Source organism: Oncorhynchus masou, chromosome 14 (genome assembly GCF_036934945.1).
Source record: "Oncorhynchus masou masou isolate Uvic2021 chromosome 14, UVic_Omas_1.1, whole genome shotgun sequence".
Lineage (NCBI taxonomy): Eukaryota > Metazoa > Chordata > Actinopteri > Salmoniformes > Salmonidae > Oncorhynchus > Oncorhynchus masou.
The window spans coordinates 6,891,612-6,919,347 of NC_088225.1; the positions used below are offsets into that span (position 1 = coordinate 6,891,612).

The 27,736-nt window shown below is 43.6% G+C and overlaps 2 protein-coding genes across 4 annotated transcripts in view; both read right to left on the bottom strand.

Moving 5' to 3' along the window:
• Positions 1-181: 181 nt before the first annotated feature.
• LOC135554868 (uncharacterized) lies at positions 182-5,855 on the bottom strand. The gene is made up of 2 exons (XM_064987300.1): positions 5,826-5,855; positions 182-5,618 (listed from the first exon to the last, which is right to left on the bottom strand). Exons 1-2 carry the CDS (start codon positions 5,853-5,855, stop codon positions 5,076-5,078), a joined length of 573 nt encoding a protein of 190 aa, XP_064843372.1. The 3' UTR covers positions 182-5,075.
• LOC135554061 (SRC kinase signaling inhibitor 1-like) overlaps positions 5,612-27,736 on the bottom strand; it is a 103,158-nt gene continuing 81,033 nt past the window's right edge. For all 3 annotated transcript variants that reach the window (XM_064986078.1, XM_064986079.1, XM_064986080.1), the window contains exon 21: positions 5,612-6,060. In XM_064986078.1, the coding sequence (XP_064842150.1) occupies positions 6,058-6,060 (3 nt within the window). In that variant the 3' untranslated portion in view covers positions 5,612-6,057. The remainder of the gene's footprint in view (positions 6,061-27,736) is intronic.

The following is a 27,736-nucleotide window of genomic DNA, read 5'->3' on the forward strand; positions in this document are numbered from 1 at the left end:
GTACATGAGACATCCTCCTAGCCCCAGGGAAGATGAACGGAGAGCCTTCCATACCCAGTTAACAATACTACAATGACCCATCCGAGGGCTGCCGCTGGACCTGCCGCAGATGTTATTGATCCCAAAAGGGAGAGAAGATCAACTTACTGTCTACGATAAAGCGAAACCCGGACTCCGACTGTACAAGAGAGCTGCACTTTATTAGACACACACAACCACAGCAAGTATGTACAAAAGGAAGCAGGTTCAACTGCCGGTCTTCTCACAGAAAGGAACAAAAAAAACAACACATTTCTCACAGAATATCATGGCATCCACACTGATAAATGAGAATGTCCAGTATCAGTAGGTATTTATATTTATATAGATCTATTTTTTGTTGTTGTATTGATCATTATGTCACACTACTCTACAAGTGGGAGATCAAAATTGGTGGTGTTTTCTGGTGAAGGTGCGTTGAAGCGTTCTGGATGGTTGGGAACACTCCTCACTCTTAGCCATCATCACCGTTGCATCACTGAACACAGTAAGACTGAACATACCTGTGTCACAGAAAGATCCAAAGTAAAAAAAAAAGGTCTGGTTCTCTACCGTTGTAAACCTTAGAAAAAGAGGTGTACCACTTCCATCTCGCTCTGTTTTTGAAGAAAACATGTAGACAACAACTGCACCGTGCGATTGCTTGACAATATTTCATGCATTGTTTTATAATATACCTTTGTGTCCATCTTTGAATTAATAAATCATTATTTTGGACATAATATTTTGTTGCACTTTCCAGGAATTACTCCGTCTATTTACATAATCGTTTTGTCTTGTTATCTTCTCGATGCCAAGAGTTTGGAACATCCACACATTCATGTCAGAACCTCATACAGTACTGCACACACCACAGACAGCAGGTCAAACAATGCACATATGTCTCTTTCATTTATTAAAAACAGAACCAAACACGTCTCAATAGACAAAGATTATGATGACGAACAAAAAGCTAACGCTCCATATCTATCCGCGTTACGGGCTCTTGGTTTGTCATTGAATCCTAAATGACTTGTTCAATGCTGAGATCCTTCTCCGTTAACAACTTTGGGCCATACAGATGTAATACCATCCTATCGAACCACCAGTAGAGGAGTTTCTAGTATGGGCTATTCATTTTAGTTGGATGCCTTCAGGAGGAACAGACAACCCCTCTCTTGTGAACAGTCCTTTCACGGTAGATCAATACAACCAATCAGAGCAGCAAGGTCATGTTGCATCATCATATAAACACCCACTTCACAGTGTTGTCTCTCATCTCTCACTCGCTGACTCCCACCAGACTTCTCTCTAACATCACTGGAATCAGCCAAGGGTGAAGAACACATCAGTCAGGCATAAGGAGCGCTATGTAATACAAAGACTAGGACAGAGACCAGAAGAGGACTAAGTAAACCAACAGAAGTTCCAAAGAAAAGGCACGCCTCTAAGAACAGGTCTAGGAACAGCTCCCCTTACCTCAAAATGAATGTTAGCTAGTGGAGGCCTGGGAGCAGACGTTGTCCTGGACCAGCTCAGGGGCAACCTCTCCCTAAACATACCAGTAGTATGGGCCAGCAGGCCAACAAAAGAGGAAACTCACACAACTGTTAAAAATAGTGTTAATAAAAAGATCCCAGAATTAAAAATGAGCTCCACTATATATTACATACCTGTCCTGTCTTCTATACAGATAAATATTTTCAAATCAATATAAAAATGCTCTGCTTATGAATAAATAATTTGCTAATGTGAAATACATTATCTCTCTCGAAGAATTGAAAAGGAAAGTCTGTACAAACTGCCTACTCATATAAATCTCCAAAAGAGGATGATTTAAATTGTACATTATAATAATTTAATCCAGACCTATGTGTCACACTTTCTTCACAATTATATTAATATCATACACAAACATCTCCACGAAGATATATTCATATACACATGATTATTTTTCATTTTCATTTCAAGTTTGCAATGAACTCTCTCTCTGATTGCCAGGGGCTTTCACTACGAGTGTCTCCACACTCTCCACCCTCCCTTTCTCATCCCCACTACCAATAAACCCCTCCAAGACTCAGCTATATTGAAATCTACAGTCCAATAACACTAGTGCTATGGTGACTCAAAAAAGCACTGTCCCGCATTCTTGGTGTTCTCATCTTGGACTTTCCTGTGTAAAAGCAGCGAAGTGTGAATACCTCCCTCCCTTCCTCCCCATCACCCTGCCAGATGCAAAAGCAGTGCTGGGAGTTATGGATTTGAGTGTGGAGCTGAACAAGTAAGTACATATCTTTCATTTGGCTTCACTTTATAAAACCTAGGGCTAGAGGCCTGCATTGCTACAGTGCAGCCAGTGTGAGGCTTAATTAACTTGCTGTGCCGTGAGCTTGCCGTTGTCTCGCTGACAGAACAGAGGGTGTGCTTATTGCAATGCCACGGCCACATTCTGACACACTATGGTGTGTGCGTGTGTGTGTGTGTGTGTGTGTGTGTGTGTGTGCGCGTGCGTGCGTGCGTGCCAATATGTACCCCTTTGTTCTGATCTTTACAGCAATGTGTTGTCGGAGTCACTGATGAACAGTATCTTTGGTGGGTCTCCAATGAAACCAAAGTTCCAGAGGGTTCCTGCAGACAGGTCCACTCTGTGCTCTCATGGGGAAATTGCGACATTGATCATTTTGTGCAATTAGAACAGCACCATGGCAGTCAGGCATCAGGTCCAGAGGGAACCTCTTCCAAGAAGGGTTTGATGCATAGACACATCTCCCCAAAGGACAGCACAGAGAGCAAGTTGCAAAAAAATAATAGCCTTCTTAAACTCAAAAGGGTGTCAAACATTGACGTCCAGATAAACCTGTCTGTCTAACCAAGCCTTTTACGCGTCATGAACCCAGTAGAGAAGAGTTAAAGCACTGTGTTATTACACCAGCCTTCAGACATGAAAACCAATCTCCCCACCTCAAGCTCTCTGCAACTTGACACCGGCCGCTTTCACAAGCAATTGTTTTCATCTCAATGCCACACGAAAAATTGATTTCACGCACTTGTCTACCGAACAATTGAAGAATGAATTAGGGCTACACACGGCCATAACCCCCTAGGTCGCCTTGGTGACGCATCACAGAAGAAAGAGAGCTTCAGAGTGTTTGCTGGCGTAAGATTAACAAGCAGGGAAACCATCGACACGTCTTCGATGAAAGTGTGTTTCTATCCTCATAACACTTCCAAGCTCTTAAGTCAGCTGTGAGGAATGGAGCCAGTGATCTGCGTAAGCACTCCGGTTTAAGGTGCCGTCGTACATGAACCAAATGATTCTCCATAACATATATCACAGGACAAAAGCAGCCAATTCCAGTGGCAACCTTACCAACAGCTGTGGGCTAAGCCTGATTCTGTGTCGGGGGAGGTCCAGATAGACTCATTGCGTGTTTTATCTAGAGCAAACATTGAAAATACACACAGGCCAAACTGAAAGTCATTGTGCAACATGTCTTGTAAATAATCAGCTAAACAATAATCACCTGGTCCACAATTCTGGTCCTTTCAACAGTGGCCCTTGTTTCTCTCTCTCCAACATTCTGTTCCTTTTATCCATTCAAAGCGATTACTATCAAACCAGTGTGGGCTCATTCATGACCAGTGGTTCCACAGTCATGAAATAGAGAAATGGGCAATCTAGTCAACAGTCCTGACACAGAACAACTGGAGACTGTGCTTTTCATAAGCAGTTTGGCGGATCTCCGTCTCATCTACTGCTGTATGCCGGTGCCTGGTCACGTGAGTGTGTGTTGAGTTAAGAGTGTAATCACTGCAGCGGGGAACGCCAGTCCAAGGCAAAATCAGTCCACTGTGGATACGTCCTGATTGTCATACAACATTCATGTCTACACATTCTACATTCCTTAACGATCAATTTCACTGTTTCAATATATTTGTGTTTTTCTTTTTTTTCCCCCTTCTTCATGTACCAGCTCAGTCATTAAATAACTGATCTACTGTAATATCACATTACTGTTCCTATAACGTGCCATTGTGGGCGATACAATTGTGCGCAGACTCTCAAACCTGAGGACCTCAACAAAAGCAGCTCCCTGGCCTTTTCTTCCATTGCCAAACTGCTGTGTTAATAGTGGGGCCACAGAGAATGAGGGTAAGAATGGAATCAGATGCCGGAGAGAAGCAGTCTTAAGCCACTCCAGGGATGTAGCATGAGATACACAGTGGAATGTACAGTCACATTGAATGGGTGCCGTTTCATTCATGTAAACCCTTTACAAAACAGGGAGAACTATAGCACCAGTTTCGACTTCTACACAGGCGATGCAATAAGTCTGAAATAAAGAAACGAACAAACAGAAAACGGTCTCAGAATGGAAACCACCACCTTGGTTTAGCTTTGTTTTTCTCGACAGATTCACATTGTGCCAGGTGCTGGAATACGACTACTATAGCTCTGAACACACACGACTACTGTACTGTACTCGTTGATTATTGCAACTCTACTCTGTATAATATAAGTCACAGTCTAGATATCACATCTACTCCACTTAGGTTCCATCCAGTAAGATTTGGCAAATGGTGTGATGACAAACTGAGAGTTCATAAAGTACTGGCACTGTTTTTCTGTCCACCCAGACCAGATCAGACCGGAACAGACCAGATCAGACCGGAACAGACCAGATCAGACCGGAACAGACCAGGCTAGGCAGTGGGAGTGAAAGGAGGCCGAGGCCCATCTTTGAGCTCGTTCTCTGGGGGTCTTGGGAACAGTCAGTACTACTGAGTGGGAGAGCCAGAGAGGAACCACCATCAACTCTTGTACTGTATAATTATAGATATGTGAAGATTCTGGCTGCTGGACTGAGACCAAGGGCAGCAAAGTGCCACTCAGAAAGTTAACTCTGGGGAACTCTCCACTGATATGTGTTGCTGCATATAACGCTTGGCATTGTGGGCAGGGCTAGTGTGCTTGTTTTCCTCTTCATTTTTGGCATGTGATGGTGCTTTGATTGTGCTCCTCCTCTTCCTCCTCCTCCCATCCATCCTCTTGTACTTCACTGTGAGTTGCTAGGGGAGACAGGCTTGAGCAGGGTCTTGCTGCCACGATCCTTGTAGCTGTTGGAGCCGGAGTGCTGCAGGCTGCGGCCGCTGGGCTTGAGCCCCACGGAGGAGAGGTTGAGGGAGGTCAGGGCGGTCGGGGAGGAGGGAGAGGAGGAGGTGGTGGAGGTGGAGGAGGTGGAGGAAGAGGAGGTGGTGGTTGAGGTGGTGGTGGAGTTGGAGGAGCGGCCGTTGGGCAGGGAGGAGGCGCGCTGCTGCTCGCGGAGGAGGCGGTGTTGGCGGAAGGTGGAGGAGAGGAGCAGGGCCTCGGCGCTCAGGCTGGAGGCTGACAGGCTGGAGGCTGACAGGCTGGCCAGCAGGGCTTTGGCCTGGCTGGAGGAGGCTGTCAGGGAAGACAGCGCCCCCTCCTGGGGATACTTCCTCAGACCCGGGGCGAACACAGTCGAGGCCGAACTGGAGGAGGACAGGCGGCCGGAGAAACTGGCAGCTTTGGTGCCTGACAGGAGGGGCTCAATACTGCTGCTGCTGTTCCCATGGGCCTACGGGTCAGACCCAGGGACAGACCAGGAACAGGAGGAACAGGAGGAGGAACATGGAGAATTGGGGAAAATTGTAAAGGTTTCAGGGGGAAAAAGAGAAATGAAAACAGAGTACAGTCCTTTAGTTGGTAGTGGTCCCTGACAGCACCCTTCCATTCACTCAGACATGCACACACACAAACATACAGAACACACACACAAACACACCAAGGTGAGAGTGGTAGCTATCTTGTGCATTGTGGGGTCAATGTAGGACATGAGAGGGTACAGGAGTCAGAGACGGCTAATACCCATGTTAAGCCAACAGAGGGGAGGGGAGCTTAAGGGCATGGACTAGGAGTAGCAGGGGATGGGGGTCAGATGCAGCTCTGTAGTCAGGTGGTTGGTGCTGAGGAGGAGTCTGGAGAGGACAGGCACGGGGCACAGGCTGGTCCCTCACTCACTGTGCAGGGTCAGAGGTCACAGAGGCGCAGGTGGAGGGGTGGGCCGGGTGGTACAGGATGGCCCAGGAGGATCACACAGGTGACAGGGTGGTGGGTGAGGTGGTGGTGGCACCCCAGGAACAGGTGGTGTAGAGAGGCACAGGCAGGGTGGGGTGAGGGAGGAGGGGTGAGAGGTGGAGTGTGAGGGAGGAGGGGTGAGATGAGAACAAGAGACAAACACAGGAAATTCAGGTTAGTATCAGCTGATGTTGATGCTAGCCAAGAGTGCCAAATACACAGAATGGGACATTACATATTTTTTTGTTGTATTATGATACCAACAGTCTGAAGTGAAAATGTAACAGAAGTGTACAGGGGTTACACTGCTGTTGTCCGTTACGGTTTTGACCGTCTTTTTAATGGACGTCCGAGTCATTAAAAATGCAAAACACATTAAATGAACAGCATCACGCATATTCCCCTTTGTGTGATGCTGGAGTACACCAGTAGATGGCGCTGTGTTGGCAGTGAGACATTTTGGTCAGGCTGTACACATTGTACAGTACAGGGGGTGTATTCTCTGTAAATGCAGTCTGCCAGCATTCCGTCTCTCTCATAGAGGAAGGCTGGAGGCGAGTGTCAGTGCCAGGGCATGGGCACAAGACAGGCAGTGCCAAACGCTAACAGAGCAATGCCAGAGCACGAGTGTGTGAGGGTCCCCTACTCTGTGATCAGTCCTACATCGGTGCCACTGGCTGATGACACCTGTCTAGACATCTGTGCTTGTGGCTGGAGGATGAGAGGAAGAATCTGATGTGACTGATCCCAACTCTGTCTCATCAATCAGACAGACAATGGAAGAGAGCAATAACTCTGCATACCAGGTTTTATACCGAAGGTCATCGTTTATTTAGAGGTGACTTTGATTAAATCCAGGAGAGCAAATCATTTGCTCTTGAATAACTCTCGTACATAGATATGTCAAAAGTTCTCTTCCACAATGTTCCGAATAAAGGCAACCCGCTATTTCTGAGAGGTTTCTACTCTGCCCAGCATGTTGAGTGGTTGGAGGGTGTTAGTGTGGAGACAGAGGGGATTCGGTCTGTGTGGTTGGTTGGACAGCAGGTGCGTGTTGTGTGGCCTGTGAGGCTTTAACCTGCTGTGTTGGCTGGTGCTGCAGTAACTCTGGCACTGCTGTCTGCCCTGAGGGAGAGGGGCTGTTCCTTCTGCCTGAGGACACAATCTCTCTCAAGGCTGGCCACCGCAACATTTATTCCGCTCTGTTAGTGCAGTAAGATAGCCTCCTCTCATCTCCGGAAGCTCAGAGCTGCCTGCCAAAAGACTGTGTCGTGGGACTGGCCTTTACCGCCCCCCGCTTGACTAGCCTGCTTCCCAGCCAGAAGTAATAAGAAGTGAAATGGGAAATGGAAATCGAGGATTGCGGTATGAAAATGATTCACATTGTCATGTCTTCCTTGATCTGCGCCAAAGGCCGACGGAGCGAAATGGTGGCTTTGAACTGTCTGTTCTTATAACAGCTCAGTGATTTAAAAAAAATCCTCTCGCGCCTGGAATGCTCTGACGTCTCCTGGTACTGTAGCAGTGCCTAACAACAAGCGCAGGCAAAACGGCACTGAGTATCATCTCACAATGCACCGTTCAGTCTCCCACACACACAGACATACAGATAACACACAGTAAAGGACAGATAACACAAATATGAAAACCTTCGCACAACCGATAACGTCAATTCATAACACCACTGAGGACATAAGCAGAAAAGAGACAAACAGAGAAAAGATAGGAAGATGAAGGAAAGAGTGATGACCAGAGAGAGAGAAGGTCAGTGTAGGAGTTTGGGGTGAGGGGTCATCTCTGGGGAGGGGAAAAGAGATCTCTTTACCTTCAGCTGTGGCTCCAGTAGAGCGGACACCCATGGTGGGCATGTCTGGGTGGGTGTCTGTCAAAGCAACAGCATCAGTAGGGAGTGGGGTTACTAACTTACAACTCTATGAGAGTGGGGAAACTGACTTACAACTCTATAGGAGTGGGGCTACTAACTTACAACTCTATAGGAGTGGGGTTACTAACTTACAACTATATAGGAGTGGGGTTACTAACTTACAACTCTATAGGAGTGGGGTTACTAACTTACAACTCTATAGGAGTGGGGTTACTAACTTACAACTCTATAGGAGTGGGGCTACTAACTTACAACTCTATAGGAGTGGGGCTACTAACTTACAACTCTATGGGAGTGGGGTTACTAACTTACAACTCTATAGGAGTGGGGTTACTAACTTATTACTCTATAGGAGTGGGGCTACTAACTTCCAACTCTATAGGAGTGGGGTTACTAACTTACAACTCTATAGGAGTGGGGTTACTAACTTACAACTCTATAGGAGTGGGGCTTCTAACTTACAACTCTATAGGAGTGGGGTTACTAACTTATAACTCTATAGGAGTGGAGCTACAAACTTCCAAGTCTATAGGAGTGGGGTTACTAACTTACAACTCTATAGGAGTGGGGCAACTAACTTATAACTCTATAGGAGTGGGGTTACTAACTTACAACTCTATAGGAGTGGGGTTACTAACTTACAACTCTATAGGAGTGGGGTTACTAACTTACAACTCTATAGGAGTGGGGCAACTAACTTATAACTCTATAGGAGTGGGGTTACTAACTTACAACTCTATAGGAGTTGGGTTACTAACGTACAACTCTATAGGAGTGGGGTTACTAACTTACAACTCTATAGGAGTGGGGAAACTAACTTACAACTCTATAGGAGTGGGGCTACTAACTTACAACTCTATAGGAGTGGGGAAACTAACCTACAACTCTATAGGAGTGGGGTTACTAACTTACAACTCTATAGGAGTGGGGAAACTAACTTACAACTCTATGGGAGGGGGACAACTAACTTACAACTCTATAGGAGTGGGGAAACTAACTTACAATTCTATAGGAGTGGGGAAACTAACTTACAACTCTATAGGAGTGGGGCTACTAACTTACAACTCTATAGAAGTGGGGCTACTAACTTACAACTCTATGGGAGTGGGGAAACTAACTTACAACTCTATGAGAGTGGGGAAACTAACTTACAACTCTATGGGAGTGGGGAAACTAACTTACAACTCTATGAGAGTGGGGAAACTAACTTACAACTCTATGGGAGTGGGGAAACTAACTTACAACTCTATAGGATTGGGGCTACTAACTTACAACTCTATAGGAGTGGGGAAACTAACAAACAACTCTATGAGAGTGGAGAAACCAACTTACAACTCTATAGGAGTGGGGCTACTAACTTACAACTCTATGGGAGTGGGGAAACTAACTTATAACTCTATCAGAGTGGGGCTACTAACTTACAACACTATGGGAGTGGGGCTACTAACTTACAACTCTATGAGAGTGGAGAAACTAACTTACAACTCTATAGGAGTGGGGCTACTAACTTACAACTCTATGGGAGTGGGGAAACTAACTTACAACTATATAGGAGTGGGGCTACTAACCTACAACTCTATGGGAGTGGGGCTACTAACTTACAATTCTATATGAGTGGGGCTTCTAACTTCCAACTCTATGGGAGTGGGGAAACTAACTTACAACTCTATGGGAGGGGGACAACTTACTTACAACTCTATAGGAGTGGGGAAACTAACTTACAACTCTATGGGAGTGGGGAAACTAACTTACAACTCTATGGGAGTGGGGAAACTAACTTACAACTCTATGGGAGTGGGGAAACTAACTTACAACTCTATAGGAGTGGGGCTACTAACTTACAACTCTATAGGAGTGGGGTTACTAACTTACAACTATATAGGAGTGGGGTTACTAACTTACAACTCTATAGGAGTGGGGTTACTAACTTACAACTCTATAGGAGTGGGGTTACTAACTTACAACTCTATAGGAGTGGGGCTACTAACTTACAACTCTATAGGAGTGGGGCTACTAACTTACAACTCTATGGGAGTGGGGTTACTAACTTACAACTCTATAGGAGTGGGGTTACTAACTTATTACTCTATAGGAGTGGGGCTACTAACTTCCAACTCTATAGGAGTGGGGTTACTAACTTACAACTCTATAGGAGTGGGGTTACTAACTTACAACTCTATAGGAGTGGGGCTTCTAACTTACAACTCTATAGGAGTGGGGTTACTAACTTATAACTCTATAGGAGTGGGGCTACAAACTTCCAACTCTATAGGAGTGGGGTTACTAACTTACAACTCTATAGGAGTGGGGCAACTAACTTATAACTCTATAGGAGTGGGGTTACTAACTTACAACTCTATAGGAGTGGGGTTACTAACTTACAACTCTATAGGAGTGGGGTTACTAACTTACAACTCTATAGGAGTGGGGCAACTAACTTATAACTCTATAGGAGTGGGGTTACTAACTTACAACTCTATAGGAGTTGGGTTACTAACGTACAACTCTATAGGAGTGGGGTTACTAACTTACAACTCTATAGGAGTGGGGAAACTAACTTACAACTCTATAGGAGTGGGGCTACTAACTTACAACTCTATAGGAGTGGGGAAACTAACCTACAACTCTATAGGAGTGGGGTTACTAACTTACAACTCTATAGGAGTGGGGAAACTAACTTACAACTCTATGGGAGGGGGACAACTAACTTACAACTCTATAGGAGTGGGGAAACTAACTTACAACTCTATAGGAGTGGGGAAACTAACTTACAACTCTATAGGAGTGGGGCTACTAACTTACAACTCTATAGAAGTGGGGCTACTAACTTACAACTCTATGGGAGTGGGGAAACTAACTTACAACTCTATGAGAGTGGGGAAACTAACTTACAACTCTATGGGAGTGGGGAAACTAACTTACAACTCTATGAGAGTGGGGAAACTAACTTACAACTCTATGGGAGTGGGGAAACTAACTTACAACTCTATAGGATTGGGGCTACTAACTTACAACTCTATAGGAGTGGGGAAACTAACAAACAACTCTATGAGAGTGGAGAAACCAACTTACAACTCTATAGGAGTGGGGCTACTAACTTACAACTCTATGGGAGTGGGGAAACTAACCTATAACTCTATCAGAGTGGGGCTACTAACTTACAACACTATGGGAGTGGGGCTACTAACTTACAACTCTATGAGAGTGGAGAAACTAACTTACAACTCTATAGGAGTGGGGCTACTAACTTACAACTCTATGGGAGTGGGGAAACTAACTTACAACTATATAGGAGTGGGGCTACTAACCTACAACTCTATGGGAGTGGGGCTACTAACTTACAATTCTATAGGAGTGGGGCTTCTAACTTCCAACTCTATGGGAGTGGGGAAACTAACTTACAACTCTATGGGAGGGGGACAACTTACTTACAACTCTATAGGAGTGGGGAAACTAACTTACAACTCTATGGGAGTGGGGAAACTAACTTACAACTCTATGGGAGTGGGGAAACTAACTTACAACTCTATGGGAGTGGGGAAACTAACTTACAACTCTATAGGAGTGGGGCTACTAACCTACAACTCTATGGGAGTGGGGCTACTAACTTACAATTCTATAGGAGTGGGGCTTCTAACTTACAACTCTATGAGAGTGGGGAAACTAACTTACAACTCTATAGGAGTGGGGCTTCAAACTTCCAACTCTATGGGAGTGGGGAAACTAACTTACAACTCTATAGGAGTGGGGTTACTAACTTACAACTCTATGGGAGTGGGGAAACTAACTTACAACTTTATGGGAGGGGGACAACTAACTCATAACTCTATAGGACTGGGGAAACTAACTTACAACTCTATAGGAGTAGGGAAACTAACTTACAACTCTATAGGAGTGGGGCTACTAACTTACAACTCTATAGGAGTGGGGAAACTAACTTACAACTCTATGGGAGTGGGGAAACTAACTTACAACTCTATGGGAGTGGGGAAACTAACTTACAACTCTATGGGAGTGGGGAAACTAACTTACAACTCTATAGGAGTGGGGCTACTAACTTACAACACTATGGGAGTGAGGAAACTAACTTACAACTCTATGGGAGTGGGGAAACTAACTTACAACTCTATGGGAGTGGGGAAACTAACTTACAACTCTATAGGAGTGGGGCTTCTAACTTCCAACTCTATGGGAGTGGGGAAACTAACTTACAACTATATAGGAGTGGGGCTTCTAACTTACAACGCTATGAGAGTGGGGCTACTAACCTACAAATCTATGGGAGTGGGGCTACTAACTTACAATTCTATAGGAGTGGGGCTTCTAACTTCCAACTCTATGGGAGTGGGGAAACTAACTTACAACTATATAGGAGTGGGGCTTCTAACTTACAACGCTATGAGAGTGGGGAAACTAACTTAAAACTCTATGGGAGTGGGGCTACTAACTTACAACTCTATAGGAGTGGGTAAACTAACTTACAACTCTATGGGAGTGGGGAAACTAACTTACAACTCTATGGGAGTGGGGCTACTAACTTACAACTCTATGAGAGTGGGGAAACTAACTTACAACTCTATAGGAGTGGGGCTTCTAACTTACAACTCTATAGTAGCGGGGAAACTAACTTACAACTCTATAGGAGTGGGGCTACTAACTTACAACTCTATGGGAGTGGGGAAACTAACTTATAACTCTATCGGAGTGGGGCTACTAACTTACAACACTATGGGAGTGGGGCTACTAACTTACAACTCTATGAGAGTGGAGAAACTAACTTAAAACTCTATAGGAGTGGGGCTACTAACTTACAACTCTATGGGAGGGGGCTACTAACATACAACTCTATGGGAGTGGGGCTAATAACTTACAACTCTATGGGAGTGGGGAAACTGACTTACAACTCTATAGGAGTGGGGCTTCTAACTTACAACTCTATAGGAGCGGGGAAACTAACTTACAACTCTATAGGAGTGGGGAAACTAACTTAGAACTCTATAGGAGTGGGGAAACTAACTTACAACTCTATAGGAGTGGGGTTACTAACTTACAACTCTATGGGAGGGGGACAACTAACTCATAACTCTATAGGACTGGGGAAACTAACTTACAACTCTATAGGAGTAGGAAACTAACTTACAACTCTATAGGAGTGGGGCTACTAACTTACAACTCTATAGGAGTGGGGAAACTAACTTACAACTCTATGGGAGTGGGGAAACTAACTTACAACTCTATGGGAGTGGGGAAACTAACTTACAACTCTATGGGAGTGGGGAAACTAACTTACAACTCTATGGGAGTGGAGAAACTAACTTACAACTCTATAGGAGTGGGGCTACTAACTTACAACTCTATGGGAGGGGGACAACTAACTCATAACTCTATAGGACTGGGGAAACTAACTTACAACTCTATAGGAGTAGGGAAACTAACTTACAACTCTATAGGAGTGGGGCTACTAACTTACAACTCTATAGGAGTGGGGAAAATAACTTACAACTCTATGGGAGTGGGGAAACTAACTTACAACTCTATGGGAGTGGGGAAACTAACTTACAACTCTATGGGAGTGGGGAAACTAACTTACAACTCTATAGGAGTGGGGCTACTAACTTACAACTCTATAGGAGTGGGGCTACTAACTTACAACTCTATGGGAGTGAGGAAACTAACTTACAACTCTATGGGAGTGGGGAAACTAACTTACAACTCTATGGGAGTGGAGAAACTAACTTACAACTCTATGGGAGTGGGGCTACTAACTTACAACTCTATGGGAGTGGGGCTACTAACATACAACTCTATGGGAGTGGGGCTACTAACTTGCAACTCTATGGGAGTGGGGAAACTAACTTACAACTCTATAGGAGTGGGGAAACTAACTTACAACTCTATAGGGGTGGGGTTACTAACTTACAACTCTATGGGAGGGGGACAACTAACTTACAACTCTATAGGAGTGGGGAAACTAACTTACAACTCTATAGGAGTGGGGCTACTAACCTACAACTCTATGGGAGTGGGGCTACTACCTTACAATTCTATAGGAGTGGGGCTTCTAACTTCCAACTCTATGGGAGTGGGGAAACTAACTTACAACTATATAGGAGTGGGGCTTCTAACTTACAACGCTATGAGAGTGGGGAAACTAACTTAAAACTCTATGGGAGTGTGGCTACTAACTTACAACTCTATAGGAGTGGGTAAACTAACTTACAACTCTATGGGAGTGGGGAAACTAACTTACAACTCTATGGGAGTGGGGCTACTAACTTACAACTCTATGAGAGTGGGGAAACTAACTTACAACTCTATAGGAGTGGGGCTTCTAACTTACAACTCTATAGGAGCGGGAAAGAAACTTACAACTCTATAGGAGTGGGGAAACTAACTTAGAACTCTATAGGAGTGGGGAAACTAACTTACAACTCTATAGGAGTGGGGATTCTAACTTCCAACTCTATGGGAGTGGGGAAACTAACTTACAACTCTATAGGAGTGGGGTTACTAACTTACAACTCTATAGGAGTGGGGAAACTAACTTACAACTCTATGGGAGGGGGACAACTAACTTACAACTCTATAGGAGTGGGGAAACTAACTTACAACTCTATAGGAGTGGGGGAAACTAACTTACAACTCTATAGGAGTGGGGCTACTAACTTACAACTCTATAGGAGTGGGGAAACTAACTTACAACTCTATGGGAGTGGGGAAACTAACTTACAACTCTATGGGAGTGGGGAAACTAACTTACAACTCTATAGGAGTGGGGTTACTAACTTACAACTCTATAGGAGTGGGGCTTCTAACTTACAACTCTATGGGAGTGGGGAAACTAACTTACAACTCTATGGGAGTGGGGCTACTAACTTACAACTCTATGGGAGTGGGGAAACTAACTTACAACTCTATAGGAGTGGGGCTTCTAACTTACAACTCTATGGGAGTGGGGAAACTAACTTACAACTCTATGGGAGTGGGGCTACTAACTTACAACTCTATGGGAGTGGGGCTACTAACTTACAATTCTATAGGAGTGGGGATTCTAAATTGCAACTCTATGGGAGTGGGGAAACTAACTTACAACTCTGTGAGAGTGGGGAAACTAACTTACAACTCTATGAGAGTGGGGAAACTAACTTACAACTCTGAGAGAGTGGGGCTTCTAACTTACAACTCTATGGGAGTGGGGAAACTAACTTACAACTCTATTGGAGTGGGGAAACTAACTTACAACTCTATAGGAGTGGGGAAACTAACTTACAACTCTATAGGAGTGGGGCTTCTAACTTCCAACTCTATGGGAGTGGGGAAACTAACTTACAACTCTATAGGAGTGGGGTTACTAACTTACAACTCTATAGGAGTGGGGTTACTAACTTACAACTCTATAGGAGTGGGGAAACTAACTTACAACTCTATGGGAGGGGGACAACTAACTTACAACTCTATAGGAGTGGGGAAACTAACTTACAACTCTATAGGAGTGGGGCTACTAACTTACAACTCTATAGGAGTGGGGCTACTAACTTACAACTCTATGGGAGTGGGGAAACTAACTTACAACTCTATAGGAGTGGGGTTACTAACTTACAACTCTATAGGAGTGGGGAAACTAACTTACAACTCTATGGGAGGGGGACAACTAACTTACAACTCTATAGGAGTGGGGAAACTAACTTACAACTCTATAGGAGTGGGGAAACTAACTTACAACTCTATAGGAGTGGGGAAACTAACTTACAACTCTATAGGAGTGGGGCTACTAACTTACAACTCTATAGGAGTGGGGAAACTAACTTACAACTCTATGGGAGTGGGGAAACTAACTTACAACTCTATGGGAGTGGGGAAACTAACTTACAACCCTATAGGAGTGGGGTTACTAACTTACAACTCTATAGGAGTGGGGCTTCTAACTTCCAACTCTATGGGAGTGGGGAAACTAACTTACAACTCTATAGGAGTGGGGAAACTAACTTACAACTCTATAGGAGTGGGGTTACTAACTTACAACTCTATAGGAGTGGGGAAACTAACTTACAACTCTATGGGAGGGGGACAACTAACTTACAACTCTATAGGAGTGGGGAAACTAACTTACAACTCTATAGGAGTGGGGAAACTAACTTACAACTCTATAGGAGTGGGGAAACTAACTTACAACTCTATAGGAGTGGGGCTACTAACTTACAACTCTATAGGAGTGGGGAAACTAACTTACAACTCTATGGGAGTGGGGAAACTAACTTACAACTCTATGGGAGTGGGGAAACTAACTTACAACCCTATAGGAGTGGGGTTACTAACTTACAACTCTATAGGAGTGGGGCTTCTAACTTCCAACTCTATGGGAGTGGGGAAACTAACTTACAACTCTATGGGAGTGGGGCTACTAACTTACAACTCTATGGGAGTGGGGAAACTAACTTACAACTCTATAGGAGTGGGGCTTCTAACTTACAACTCTATGGGAGTGGGGAAACTAACTTACAACTCTATAGGAGTGGGGCTACTAACTTACAACTCTATGGGAGTGGGGCTACTAACTTACAATTCTATAGGAGTGGGGATTCTAAATTGCAACTCTATGGGAGTGGGGAAACTAACTTACAACTCTGTGAGAGTGGGGAAACTAACTTACAACTCTATGAGAGTGGGGAAACTAACTTACAACTCTGAGAGAGTGTGGCTTCTAACTTACAACTCTATGGGAGTGGGGAAACTAACTTACAACTCTATTGGAGTGGGGAAACTAACTTACAACTCTATAGGAGTGGGTAAACTAATTTACAACTCTATAGGAGTGGGGAAACTAACTTACAACTCTATAGGAGTGGGGAAACTAACTTACAACTCTATAGGAGTGGGGCTACTAACTTACAACTCTATAGAAGTGGGGCTACTAACTTACAACTCTATGGGAGTGGGGAAACTAACTTACAACTCTATGAGAGTGGGGAAACTAACTTACAACTCTATGGGAGTGGGGAAACTAACTTACAACTCTATGAGAGTGGGGAAACTAACTTACAACTCTATGGGAGTGGGGAAACTAACTTACAACTCTATAGGATTGGGGCTACTAACTTACAACTCTATAGGAGTGGGGAAACTAACAAACAACTCTATGAGAGTGGAGAAACCAACTTACAACTCTATAGGAGTGGGGCTACTAACTTACAACTCTATGGGAGTGGGGAAACTAACCTATAACTCTATCAGAGTGGGGCTACTAACTTACAACACTATGGGAGTGGGGCTACTAACTTACAACTCTATGAGAGTGGAGAAACTAACTTACAACTCTATAGGAGTGGGGCTTCAAACTTCCAACTCTATGGGAGTGGGGAAACTAACTTACAACTCTATAGGAGTGGGGTTACTAACTTACAACTCTATGGGAGTGGGGAAACTAACTTACAACTCTATGGGAGGGGGACAACTAACTCATAACTCTATAGGACTGGGGAAACTAACTTACAACTCTATAGGAGTAGGGAAACTAACTTACAACTCTATAGGAGTGGGGCTACTAACTTACAACTCTATAGGAGTGGGGAAACTAACTTACAACTCTATGGGAGTGGGGAAACTAACTTACAACTCTATGGGAGTGGGGAAACTAACTTACAACTCTATGGGAGTGGGGAAACTAACTTACAACTCTATAGGAGTGGGGCTACTAACTTACAACACTATGGGAGTGAGGAAACTAACTTACAACTCTATGGGAGTGGGGAAACTAACTTACAACTCTATGGGAGTGGGGAAACTAACTTACAACTCTATAGGAGTGGGGCTTCTAACTTCCAACTCTATGGGAGTGGGGAAACTAACTTACAACTATATAGGAGTGGGGCTTCTAACTTACAACGCTATGAGAGTGGGGCTACTAACCTACAAATCTATGGGAGTGGGGCTACTAACTTACAATTCTATAGGAGTGGGGCTTCTAACTTCCAACTCTATGGGAGTGGGGAAACTAACTTACAACTATATAGGAGTGGGGCTTCTAACTTACAACGCTATGAGAGTGGGGAAACTAACTTAAAACTCTATGGGAGTGGGGCTACTAACTTACAACTCTATAGGAGTGGGTAAACTAACTTACAACTCTATGGGAGTGGGGAAACTAACTTACAACTCTATGGGAGTGGGGCTACTAACTTACAACTCTATGAGAGTGGGGAAACTAACTTACAACTCTATAGGAGTGGGGCTTCTAACTTACAACTCTATAGTAGCGGGGAAACTAACTTACAACTCTATAGGAGTGGGGCTACTAACTTACAACTCTATGGGAGTGGGGAAACTAACTTATAACTCTATCGGAGTGGGGCTACTAACTTACAACACTATGGGAGTGGGGCTACTAACTTACAACTCTATGAGAGTGGAGAAACTAACTTAAAACTCTATAGGAGTGGGGCTACTAACTTACAACTCTATGGGAGGGGGGCTACTAACATACAACTCTATGGGAGTGGGGCTAATAACTTACAACTCTATGGGAGTGGGGAAACTGACTTACAACTCTATAGGAGTGGGGCTTCTAACTTACAACTCTATAGGAGCGGGGAAACTAACTTACAACTCTATAGGAGTGGGGAAACTAACTTAGAACTCTATAGGAGTGGGGAAACTAACTTACAACTCTATAGGAGTGGGGTTACTAACTTACAACTCTATGGGAGGGGGACAACTAACTCATAACTCTATAGGACTGGGGAAACTAACTTACAACTCTATAGGAGTAGGGAAACTAACTTACAACTCTATAGGAGTGGGGCTACTAACTTACAACTCTATAGGAGTGGGGAAACTAACTTACAACTCTATGGGAGTGGGGAAACTAACTTACAACTCTATGGGAGTGGGGAAACTAACTTACAACTCTATGGGAGTGGGGAAACTAACTTACAACTCTATGGGAGTGGAGAAACTAACTTACAACTCTATAGGAGTGGGGCTACTAACTTACAACTCTATGGGAGGGGGACAACTAACTCATAACTCTATAGGACTGGGGAAACTAACTTACAACTCTATAGGAGTAGGGAAACTAACTTACAACTCTATAGGAGTGGGGAAACTAACTTACAACTCTATGGGAGTGGGGAAACTAACTTACAACTCTATGGGAGTGGGGAAACTAACTTACAACTCTATGGGAGTGGGGAAACTAACTTACAACTCTATAGGAGTGGGGCTACTAACTTACAACTCTATAGGAGTGGGGCTACTAACTTACAACTCTATGGGAGTGAGGAAACTAACTTACAACTCTATGGGAGTGGGGAAACTAACTTACAACTCTATGGGAGTGGAGAAACTAACTTACAACTCTATGGGAGTGGGGCTACTAACTTACAACTCTATGGGAGTGGGGCTACTAACATACAACTCTATGGGAGTGGGGCTACTAACTTGCAACTCTATGGGAGTGGGGAAACTAACTTACAACTCTATAGGAGTGGGGAAACTAACTTACAACTCTATAGGGGTGGGGTTACTAACTTACAACTCTATGGGAGGGGGACAACTAACTTACAACTCTATAGGAGTGGGGAAACTAACTTACAACTCTATAGGAGTGGGGCTACTAACCTACAACTCTATGGGAGTGGGGCTACTACCTTACAATTCTATAGGAGTGGGGCTTCTAACTTCCAACTCTATGGGAGTGGGGAAACTAACTTACAACTATATAGGAGTGGGGCTTCTAACTTACAACGCTATGAGAGTGGGGAAACTAACTTAAAACTCTATGGGAGTGTGGCTACTAACTTACAACTCTATAGGAGTGGGTAAACTAACTTACAACTCTATGGGAGTGGGGAAACTAACTTACAACTCTATGGGAGTGGGGCTACTAACTTACAACTCTATGAGAGTGGGGAAACTAACTTACAACTCTATAGGAGTGGGGCTTCTAACTTACAACTCTATAGGAGCGGGGAAAGAAACTTACAACTCTATAGGAGTGGGGAAACTAACTTAGAACTCTATAGGAGTGGGGAAACTAACTTACAACTCTATAGGAGTGGGGATTCTAACTTCCAACTCTATGGGAGTGGGGAAACTAACTTACAACTCTATAGGAGTGGGGTTACTAACTTACAACTCTATAGGAGTGGGGAAACTAACTTACAACTCTATGGGAGGGGGACAACTAACTTACAACTCTATAGGAGTGGGGAAACTAACTTACAACTCTATAGGAGTGGGGAAACTAACTTACAACTCTATAGGAGTGGGGCTACTAACTTACAACTCTATAGGAGTGGGGAAACTAACTTACAACTCTATGGGAGTGGGGAAACTAACTTACAACTCTATGGGAGTGGGGAAACTAACTTACAACTCTATAGGAGTGGGGTTACTAACTTACAACTCTATAGGAGTGGGGCTTCTAACTTACAACTCTATGGGAGTGGGGAAACTAACTTACAACTCTATGGGAGTGGGGCTACTAACTTACAACTCTATGGGAGTGGGGAAACTAACTTACAACTCTATAGGAGTGGGGCTTCTAACTTACAACTCTATGGGAGTGGGGAAACTAACTTACAACTCTATGGGAGTGGGGCTACTAACTTACAACTCTATGGGAGTGGGGCTACTAACTTACAATTCTATAGGAGTGGGGATTCTAAATTGCAACTCTATGGGAGTGGGGAAACTAACTTACAACTCTGTGAGAGTGGGGAAACTAACTTACAACTCTATGAGAGTGGGGAAACTAACTTACAACTCTGAGAGAGTGGGGCTTCTAACTTACAACTCTATGGGAGTGGGGAAACTAACTTACAACTCTATTGGAGTGGGGAAACTAACTTACAACTCTATAGGAGTGGGGAAACTAACTTACAACTCTATAGGAGTGGGGCTTCTAACTTCCAACTCTATGGGAGTGGGGAAACTAACTTACAACTCTATAGGAGTGGGGTTACTAACTTACAACTCTATAGGAGTGGGGTTACTAACTTACAACTCTATAGGAGTGGGGAAACTAACTTACAACTCTATGGGAGGGGGACAACTAACTTACAACTCTATAGGAGTGGGGAAACTAACTTACAACTCTATAGGAGTGGGGCTACTAACTTACAACTCTATAGGAGTGGGGCTACTAACTTACAACTCTATGGGAGTGGGGAAACTAACTTACAACTCTATAGGAGTGGGGTTACTAACTTACAACTCTATAGGAGTGGGGAAACTAACTTACAACTCTATGGGAGGGGGACAACTAACTTACAACTCTATAGGAGTGGGGAAACTAACTTACAACTCTATAGGAGTGGGGAAACTAACTTACAACTCTATAGGAGTGGGGAAACTAACTTACAACTCTATAGGAGTGGGGCTACTAACTTACAACTCTATAGGAGTGGGGAAACTAACTTACAACTCTATGGGAGTGGGGAAACTAACTTACAACTCTATGGGAGTGGGGAAACTAACTTACAACCCTATAGGAGTGGGGTTACTAACTTACAACTCTATAGGAGTGGGGCTTCTAACTTCCAACTCTATGGGAGTGGGGAAACTAACTTACAACTCTATAGGAGTGGGGAAACTAACTTACAACTCTATAGGAGTGGGGTTACTAACTTACAACTCTATAGGAGTGGGGAAACTAACTTACAACTCTATGGGAGGGGGACAACTAACTTACAACTCTATAGGAGTGGGGAAACTAACTTACAACTCTATAGGAGTGGAGAAACTAACTTACAACTCTATAGGAGTGGGGAAACTAACTTACAACTCTATAGGAGTGGGGCTACTAACTTACAACTCTATAGGAGTGGGGAAACTAACTTACAACTCTATGGGAGTGGGGAAACTAACTTACAACTCTATGGGAGTGGGGAAACTAACTTACAACCCTATAGGAGTGGGGTTACTAACTTACAACTCTATAGGAGTGGGGCTTCTAACTTCCAACTCTATGGGAGTGGGGAAACTAACTTACAACTCTATGGGAGTGGGGCTACTAACTTACAACTCTATGGGAGTGGGGAAACTAACTTACAACTCTATAGGAGTGGGGCTTCTAACTTACAACTCTATAGGAGTGGGGCTACTAACTTACAACTCTATGGGAGTGGGGCTACTAACTTACAATTCTATAGGAGTGGGGATTCTAAATTGCAACTCTATGGGAGTGGGGAAACTAACTTACAACTCTGTGAGAGTGGGGAAACTAACTTACAACTCTATGAGAGTGGGGAAACTAACTTACAACTCTGAGAGAGTGTGGCTTCTAACTTACAACTCTATGGGAGTGGGGAAACTAACTTACAACTCTATTGGAGTGGGGAAACTAACTTACAACTCTATAGGAGTGGGTAAACTAATTTACAACTCTATAGGAGTGGGGCTTCTAACTTCCAACTCTATGGGAGTGGGGAAACTAACTTACAACTCTATAGGAGTGGGGTTACTAACTTACAACTCTATAGGAGTGGGGTTACTAACTTACAACTCTATAGGAGTGGGGAAACTAACTTACAACTCTATGGGAGGGGGACAACTAACTTACAACTCTATAGGAGTGGGGAAACTAACTTACAACTCTATAGGAGTGGGGAAACTAACTTACAACTCTATAGGAGTGGGGCTACTAACTTACAACTCTATAGGAGTGGGGAAACTAACTTACAACTCTATGGGAGTGGGGAAACTAACTTACAACTCTATGGGAGTGGGGAAACTAACTTACAACTCTATGGGAGTGGGGAAACTAACTTACAACTCTATAGGAGTGGGGTTACTAACTTACAACTCTATAGGAGTGGGGCTTCTAACTTCCAACTCTATGGGAGTGGGGAAACTAACTTACAACTCTATGGGAGTGGGGCTACTAACTTACAACTCTATAGTAGTGGGGAAACTAACTTACAACTCTATAGGAGTGGGGCTTCTAACTTACAACTCTATGGGAGTGGGGAAACTAACTTACAACCCTATAGGAGTGGTGCTACTAACTTACAACTCTATGGGAGTGGGGCTACTAACTTACAATTCTATAGGAGTGGGGCTTCTAACTTGCAACTCTATGGGAGTGGGGAAACTAACTTACAACTCTATAGGAGTGGAGAAACTAACTTACAACTCTATAGGAGTGGGGAAACTAACTTATAACTCTATAGGAGTGGGGTTACTAACTTACAACTCTATGAGAGTGGGGAAACTAACTTACAACTCTATGGGAGTCGGGAAACTAACTTACAACTCTATAGGAGTGGGGAAACTAACTTACAACTCTATAGGAGTGGGGCTACTAACTTACAACTCAATAGGAGTGCGGCTACTAACTTACAATTCTATAGGAGTGGGGCTTCTAACTTACAACTCTATGAGAGTGGGGAAACTAACTTACAACTCTGAGAGAGTGGGGCTTCTAACTTACAACTCTATGGGAGTGGGGAAACTAACTTACAACTCTATTGGAGTGGGGAAACTAACTTACAACTCTATAGGAGTGGGGAAACTAACTTACAACTCTATAGGAGTGGGGCTTCTAACTTCCAACTCTATGGGAGTGGGGAAACTAACTTACAACTCTATAGGAGTGGGGTTACTAACTTACAACTCTATAGGAGTGGGGTTACTAACTTACAACTCTATAGGAGTGGGGAAACTAACTTACAACTCTATGGGAGTGGGGAAACTAACGTACAACTCTATGGGAGTGGGGAAACTAACTTACAACTCTATAGGAGTGGGGTTACTAACTTACAACTCTATAGGAGTGGGGCTTCTAACTTCCAACTCTATGGGAGTGGGGAAACTAACTTACAACTCTATGGGAGTGGGGCTACTAACTTACAACTCTATAGGAGTGGGGAAACTAACTTACAACTCTATAGGAGTGGGGCTTCTAACTTACAACTCTATGGGATTGGGGAAACTAACTTACAACCCTATAGGAGTGGTGCTACTAACTTACAACTCTATGGGAGTGGGGCTACTAACTTACAATTCTATAGGAGTGGGGCTTCTAACTTGCAACTCTATGGGAGTGGGGAAACTAACGTACAACTCTATGAGAGTGGGGAAACTAACTTACAACTCTATAGGAGTGGGGCTTCTAACTTACAACTCTATAGGAGTGGGGCTTCTAATTTACAACTCTATAGGAGTGGGGCTACTAACTTACAACTCTATAGGAGTGGGGAAACTAACTTACAACTCTATTGGAGTGGGGAAACTAACTTACAACTCTATAGGAGTGGGGAAACTAACTTACAACTCTATAGGAGTGGGGTTACTAACTTACAACTCTATGGGAGTGGGGAAACTAACTTACAACTCTATAGGAGTGGGGTTACTAACTTACAACTCTATAGGAGTGGGGTTACTAACTTACAACTCTATAGGAGTGGGGAAACTAACTTACAACTCTATGGGAGGGGGACAACTAACTTACAACTCTATAGGAGTGGGGAAACTAACTTACAACTCTATAGGAGTGGGGAAACTAACTTACAACTCTATAGGAGTGGGGTTACTAACTTACAACTCTATAGGAGTGGGGCTTCTAACTTCCAACTCTACGGGAGTGGGGAAACTAACTTACAACTCTATGGGAGTGGGGCTACTAACTTACAACTCTATAGGAGTGGGGAAACTAACTTACAACTCTATAGGAGTGGGGCTTCTAACTTACAACTCTATGGGAGTGGGGAAACTAACTTACAACCCTATAGGAGTGGTGCTACTAACTTACAACTCTATGGGAGTGGGGCTACTAACTTACAATTCTATAGGAGTGGGGCTTCTAACTTGCAACTCTATGGGAGTGGGGAAACTAACTTACAACTCTATAGGAGTGGAGAAACTAACTTACAACTCTATAGGAGTGGGGAAACTAACTTATAACTCTATAGGAGTGGGGTTACTAACTTACAACTCTATGAGAGTGGGGAAACTAACTTACAACTCTATGGGAGTCGGGAAACTAACTTACAACTCTATAGGAGTGGGGAAACTAACTTACAACTCTATAGGAGTGGGGCTACTAACTTACAACTCAATAGGAGTGGGGCTACTAACTTACAATTCTATAGGAGTGGGGCTTCTAACTTCCAACTCTATAGGAGTGGGGAAACTAACTTACAACTCTATAGGAGTGGGGAAACTAACTTACAACTCTATGGGAGTGGGGCTACTAACGTACAACTCTATGAGAGTGGGGAAACTAACTTACAACTCTGAGAGAGTGGGGCTTCTAACTTACAACTCTATGGGAGTGGGGAAACTAACTTACAACTCTATTGGAGTGGGGAAACTAACTTACAACTCTATAGGAGTGGGGTTACTAACTTACAACTCTATAGGAGTGGGGTTACTAACTTACAACTCTATAGGAGTGGGGAAACTAACTTACAACTCTATGGGAGGGGGACAACTAACTTACAACTCTATAGGAGTGGGGAAACTAACTTACAACTCTATAGGAGTGGGGAAACTAACTTACAACTCTATAGGAGTGGGGTTACTAACTTACAACTCTATAGGAGTGGGGCTTCTAACTTCCAACTCTATGGGAGTGGGGAAACTAACTTACAACTCTATGGGAGTGGGGCTACTAACTTACAACTCTATAGGAGTGGGGAAACTAACTTACAACTCTATAGGAGTGGGGCTTCTAACTTACAACTCTATGGGAGTGGGGAAACTAACTTAGAACCCTATAGGAGTGGTGCTACTAACTTACAACTCTATGGGAGTGGGGCTACTAACTTACAATTCTATAGGAGTGGGGCTTCTAACTTGCAACTCTATGGGAGTGGGGAAACTAACTTACAACTCTATAGGAGTGGAGAAACTAACTTACAACTCTATAGGAGTGGGGAAACTAACTTATAACTCTATAGGAGTGGGGTTACTAACTTACAACTCTATGAGAGTGGGGAAACTAACTTACAACTCTATGGGAGTCGGAAACTAACTTACAACTCTATAGGAGTGGGGAAACTAACTTACAACTCTATAGGAGTGGGGCTACTAACTTACAACTCAATAGGAGTGGGGCTACTAACTTACAATTCTATAGGAGTGGGGCTTCTAACTTCCAACTCTATAGGAGTGGGGAAACTAACTTACAACTCTATAGGAGTGGGGAAACTAACTTACAACTCTATGGGAGTGGGGCTACTAACGTACAACTCTATGAGAGTGGGGAAACTAACTTACAACTCTGAGAGAATGGGGCTTCTAACTTACAACTCTATGGGAGTGGGGAAACTAACTTACAACTCTATTGGAGTGGGGAAACTAACTTACAACTCTATAGGAGTGGGGAAACTAACTTACAACTCTATAGGAGTGGGGCTTCTAACTTCCAACTCTATGGGAGTGGGGAAACTAACTTACAACTCTATAGGAGTGGGGTTACTAACTTACAACTCTATAGGAGTGGGGTTACTAACTTACAACTCTATAGGAGTGGGGAAACTAACTTACAACTCTATGGGAGTGGGGAAACTAACGTACAACTCTATGGGAGTGGGGAAACTAACTTACAACTCTATAGGAGTGGGGTAACTAACTTACAACTCTATAGGAGTGGGGCTTCTAACTTCCAACTCTATGGGAGTGGGGAAACTAACTTACAACTCTATGGGAGTGGTGCTACTAACTTACAACTCTATAGGAGTGGGGCTACTAACTTACAATTCTATAGGAGTGGGGCTTCTAACTTGCAACTCTATGGGAGTGGGGAAACTAACGTACAACTCTATGAGAGTGGGGAAACTAACTTACAACTCTATAGGAGTGGGGCTTCTAACTTACAACTCTATAGGAGTGGGGCTTCTAATTTACAACTCTATAGGAGTGGGGCTACTAACTTACAACTCTATAGGAGTGGGGAAACTAACTTACAACTCTATTGGAGTGGGGAAACTAACTTACAACTCTATAGGAGTGGGGAAACTAACTTACAACTCTATAGGAGTGGGGTTACTAACTTACAACTCTATGGGAGTGGGGAAACTAACTTACAACTCTATAGGAGTGGGGTTACTAACTTACAACTCTATAGGAGTGGGGCTTCTAACTTCCAACTCTATGGGAGTGGGGAAACTAACTTACAACTCTATAGGAGTGGGGTTACTAACTTACAACTCTATAGGAGTGGGGCTTCTAACTTCCAACTCTATGGGAGTGGGGAAACTAACTTACAACTCTATGGGAGTGGGGCTACTAACTTACAACTCTATGGGAGTGGGGAAACTAACTTACAACTCTATAGGAGTGGGGCTTCTAACTTACAACTCTATGGGAGTGGGGAAACTAACTTACAACTCTATAGGAGTGGGGTTACTAACTTACAACTCTATAGGAGTGGGGAAACTAACTTACAACTCTATAGGAGTGGGGAAACTAACTTACAACTCTATAGGAGTGGGGAAACTAACTTACAACTCTATGGGAGTTGGGAAACTAACTTACAACACTATGGGAGTGGGGAAACTATCTTACAACTCTATGGGAGTGGGGAAACTAACTTACAACTATAGGAGTGGGGTTACTAACTTACAACTCTATAGGAGTGGGGCTTCTAACTTACAACTCTATGTGAGTGGGGAAACTAACTTACAACTCTATGGGAGTGGGGCTACTAACTTACAACTCTATGGGAGTGGGGAAACTAACTTACAACTCTATAGGAGTGGGGCTTCTAACTTACAACTCTATGGGAGTGG

What these genes read in the sequence shown, in the direction of transcription:
- LOC135554868 (XM_064987300.1), bottom strand. Translation starts at nt 5,855, where the DNA reads ATGCACAAGATAGCTACCACTCTCACCTTG. An exon ending in TAGCTACCACTCTCACCTTG is followed by an intron (nt 5,619 to 5,825) that starts GTGTGTTTGTGT and finishes TCTGACCCGTAG; the next exon opens with GCCCATGGGAACAGCAGCAG.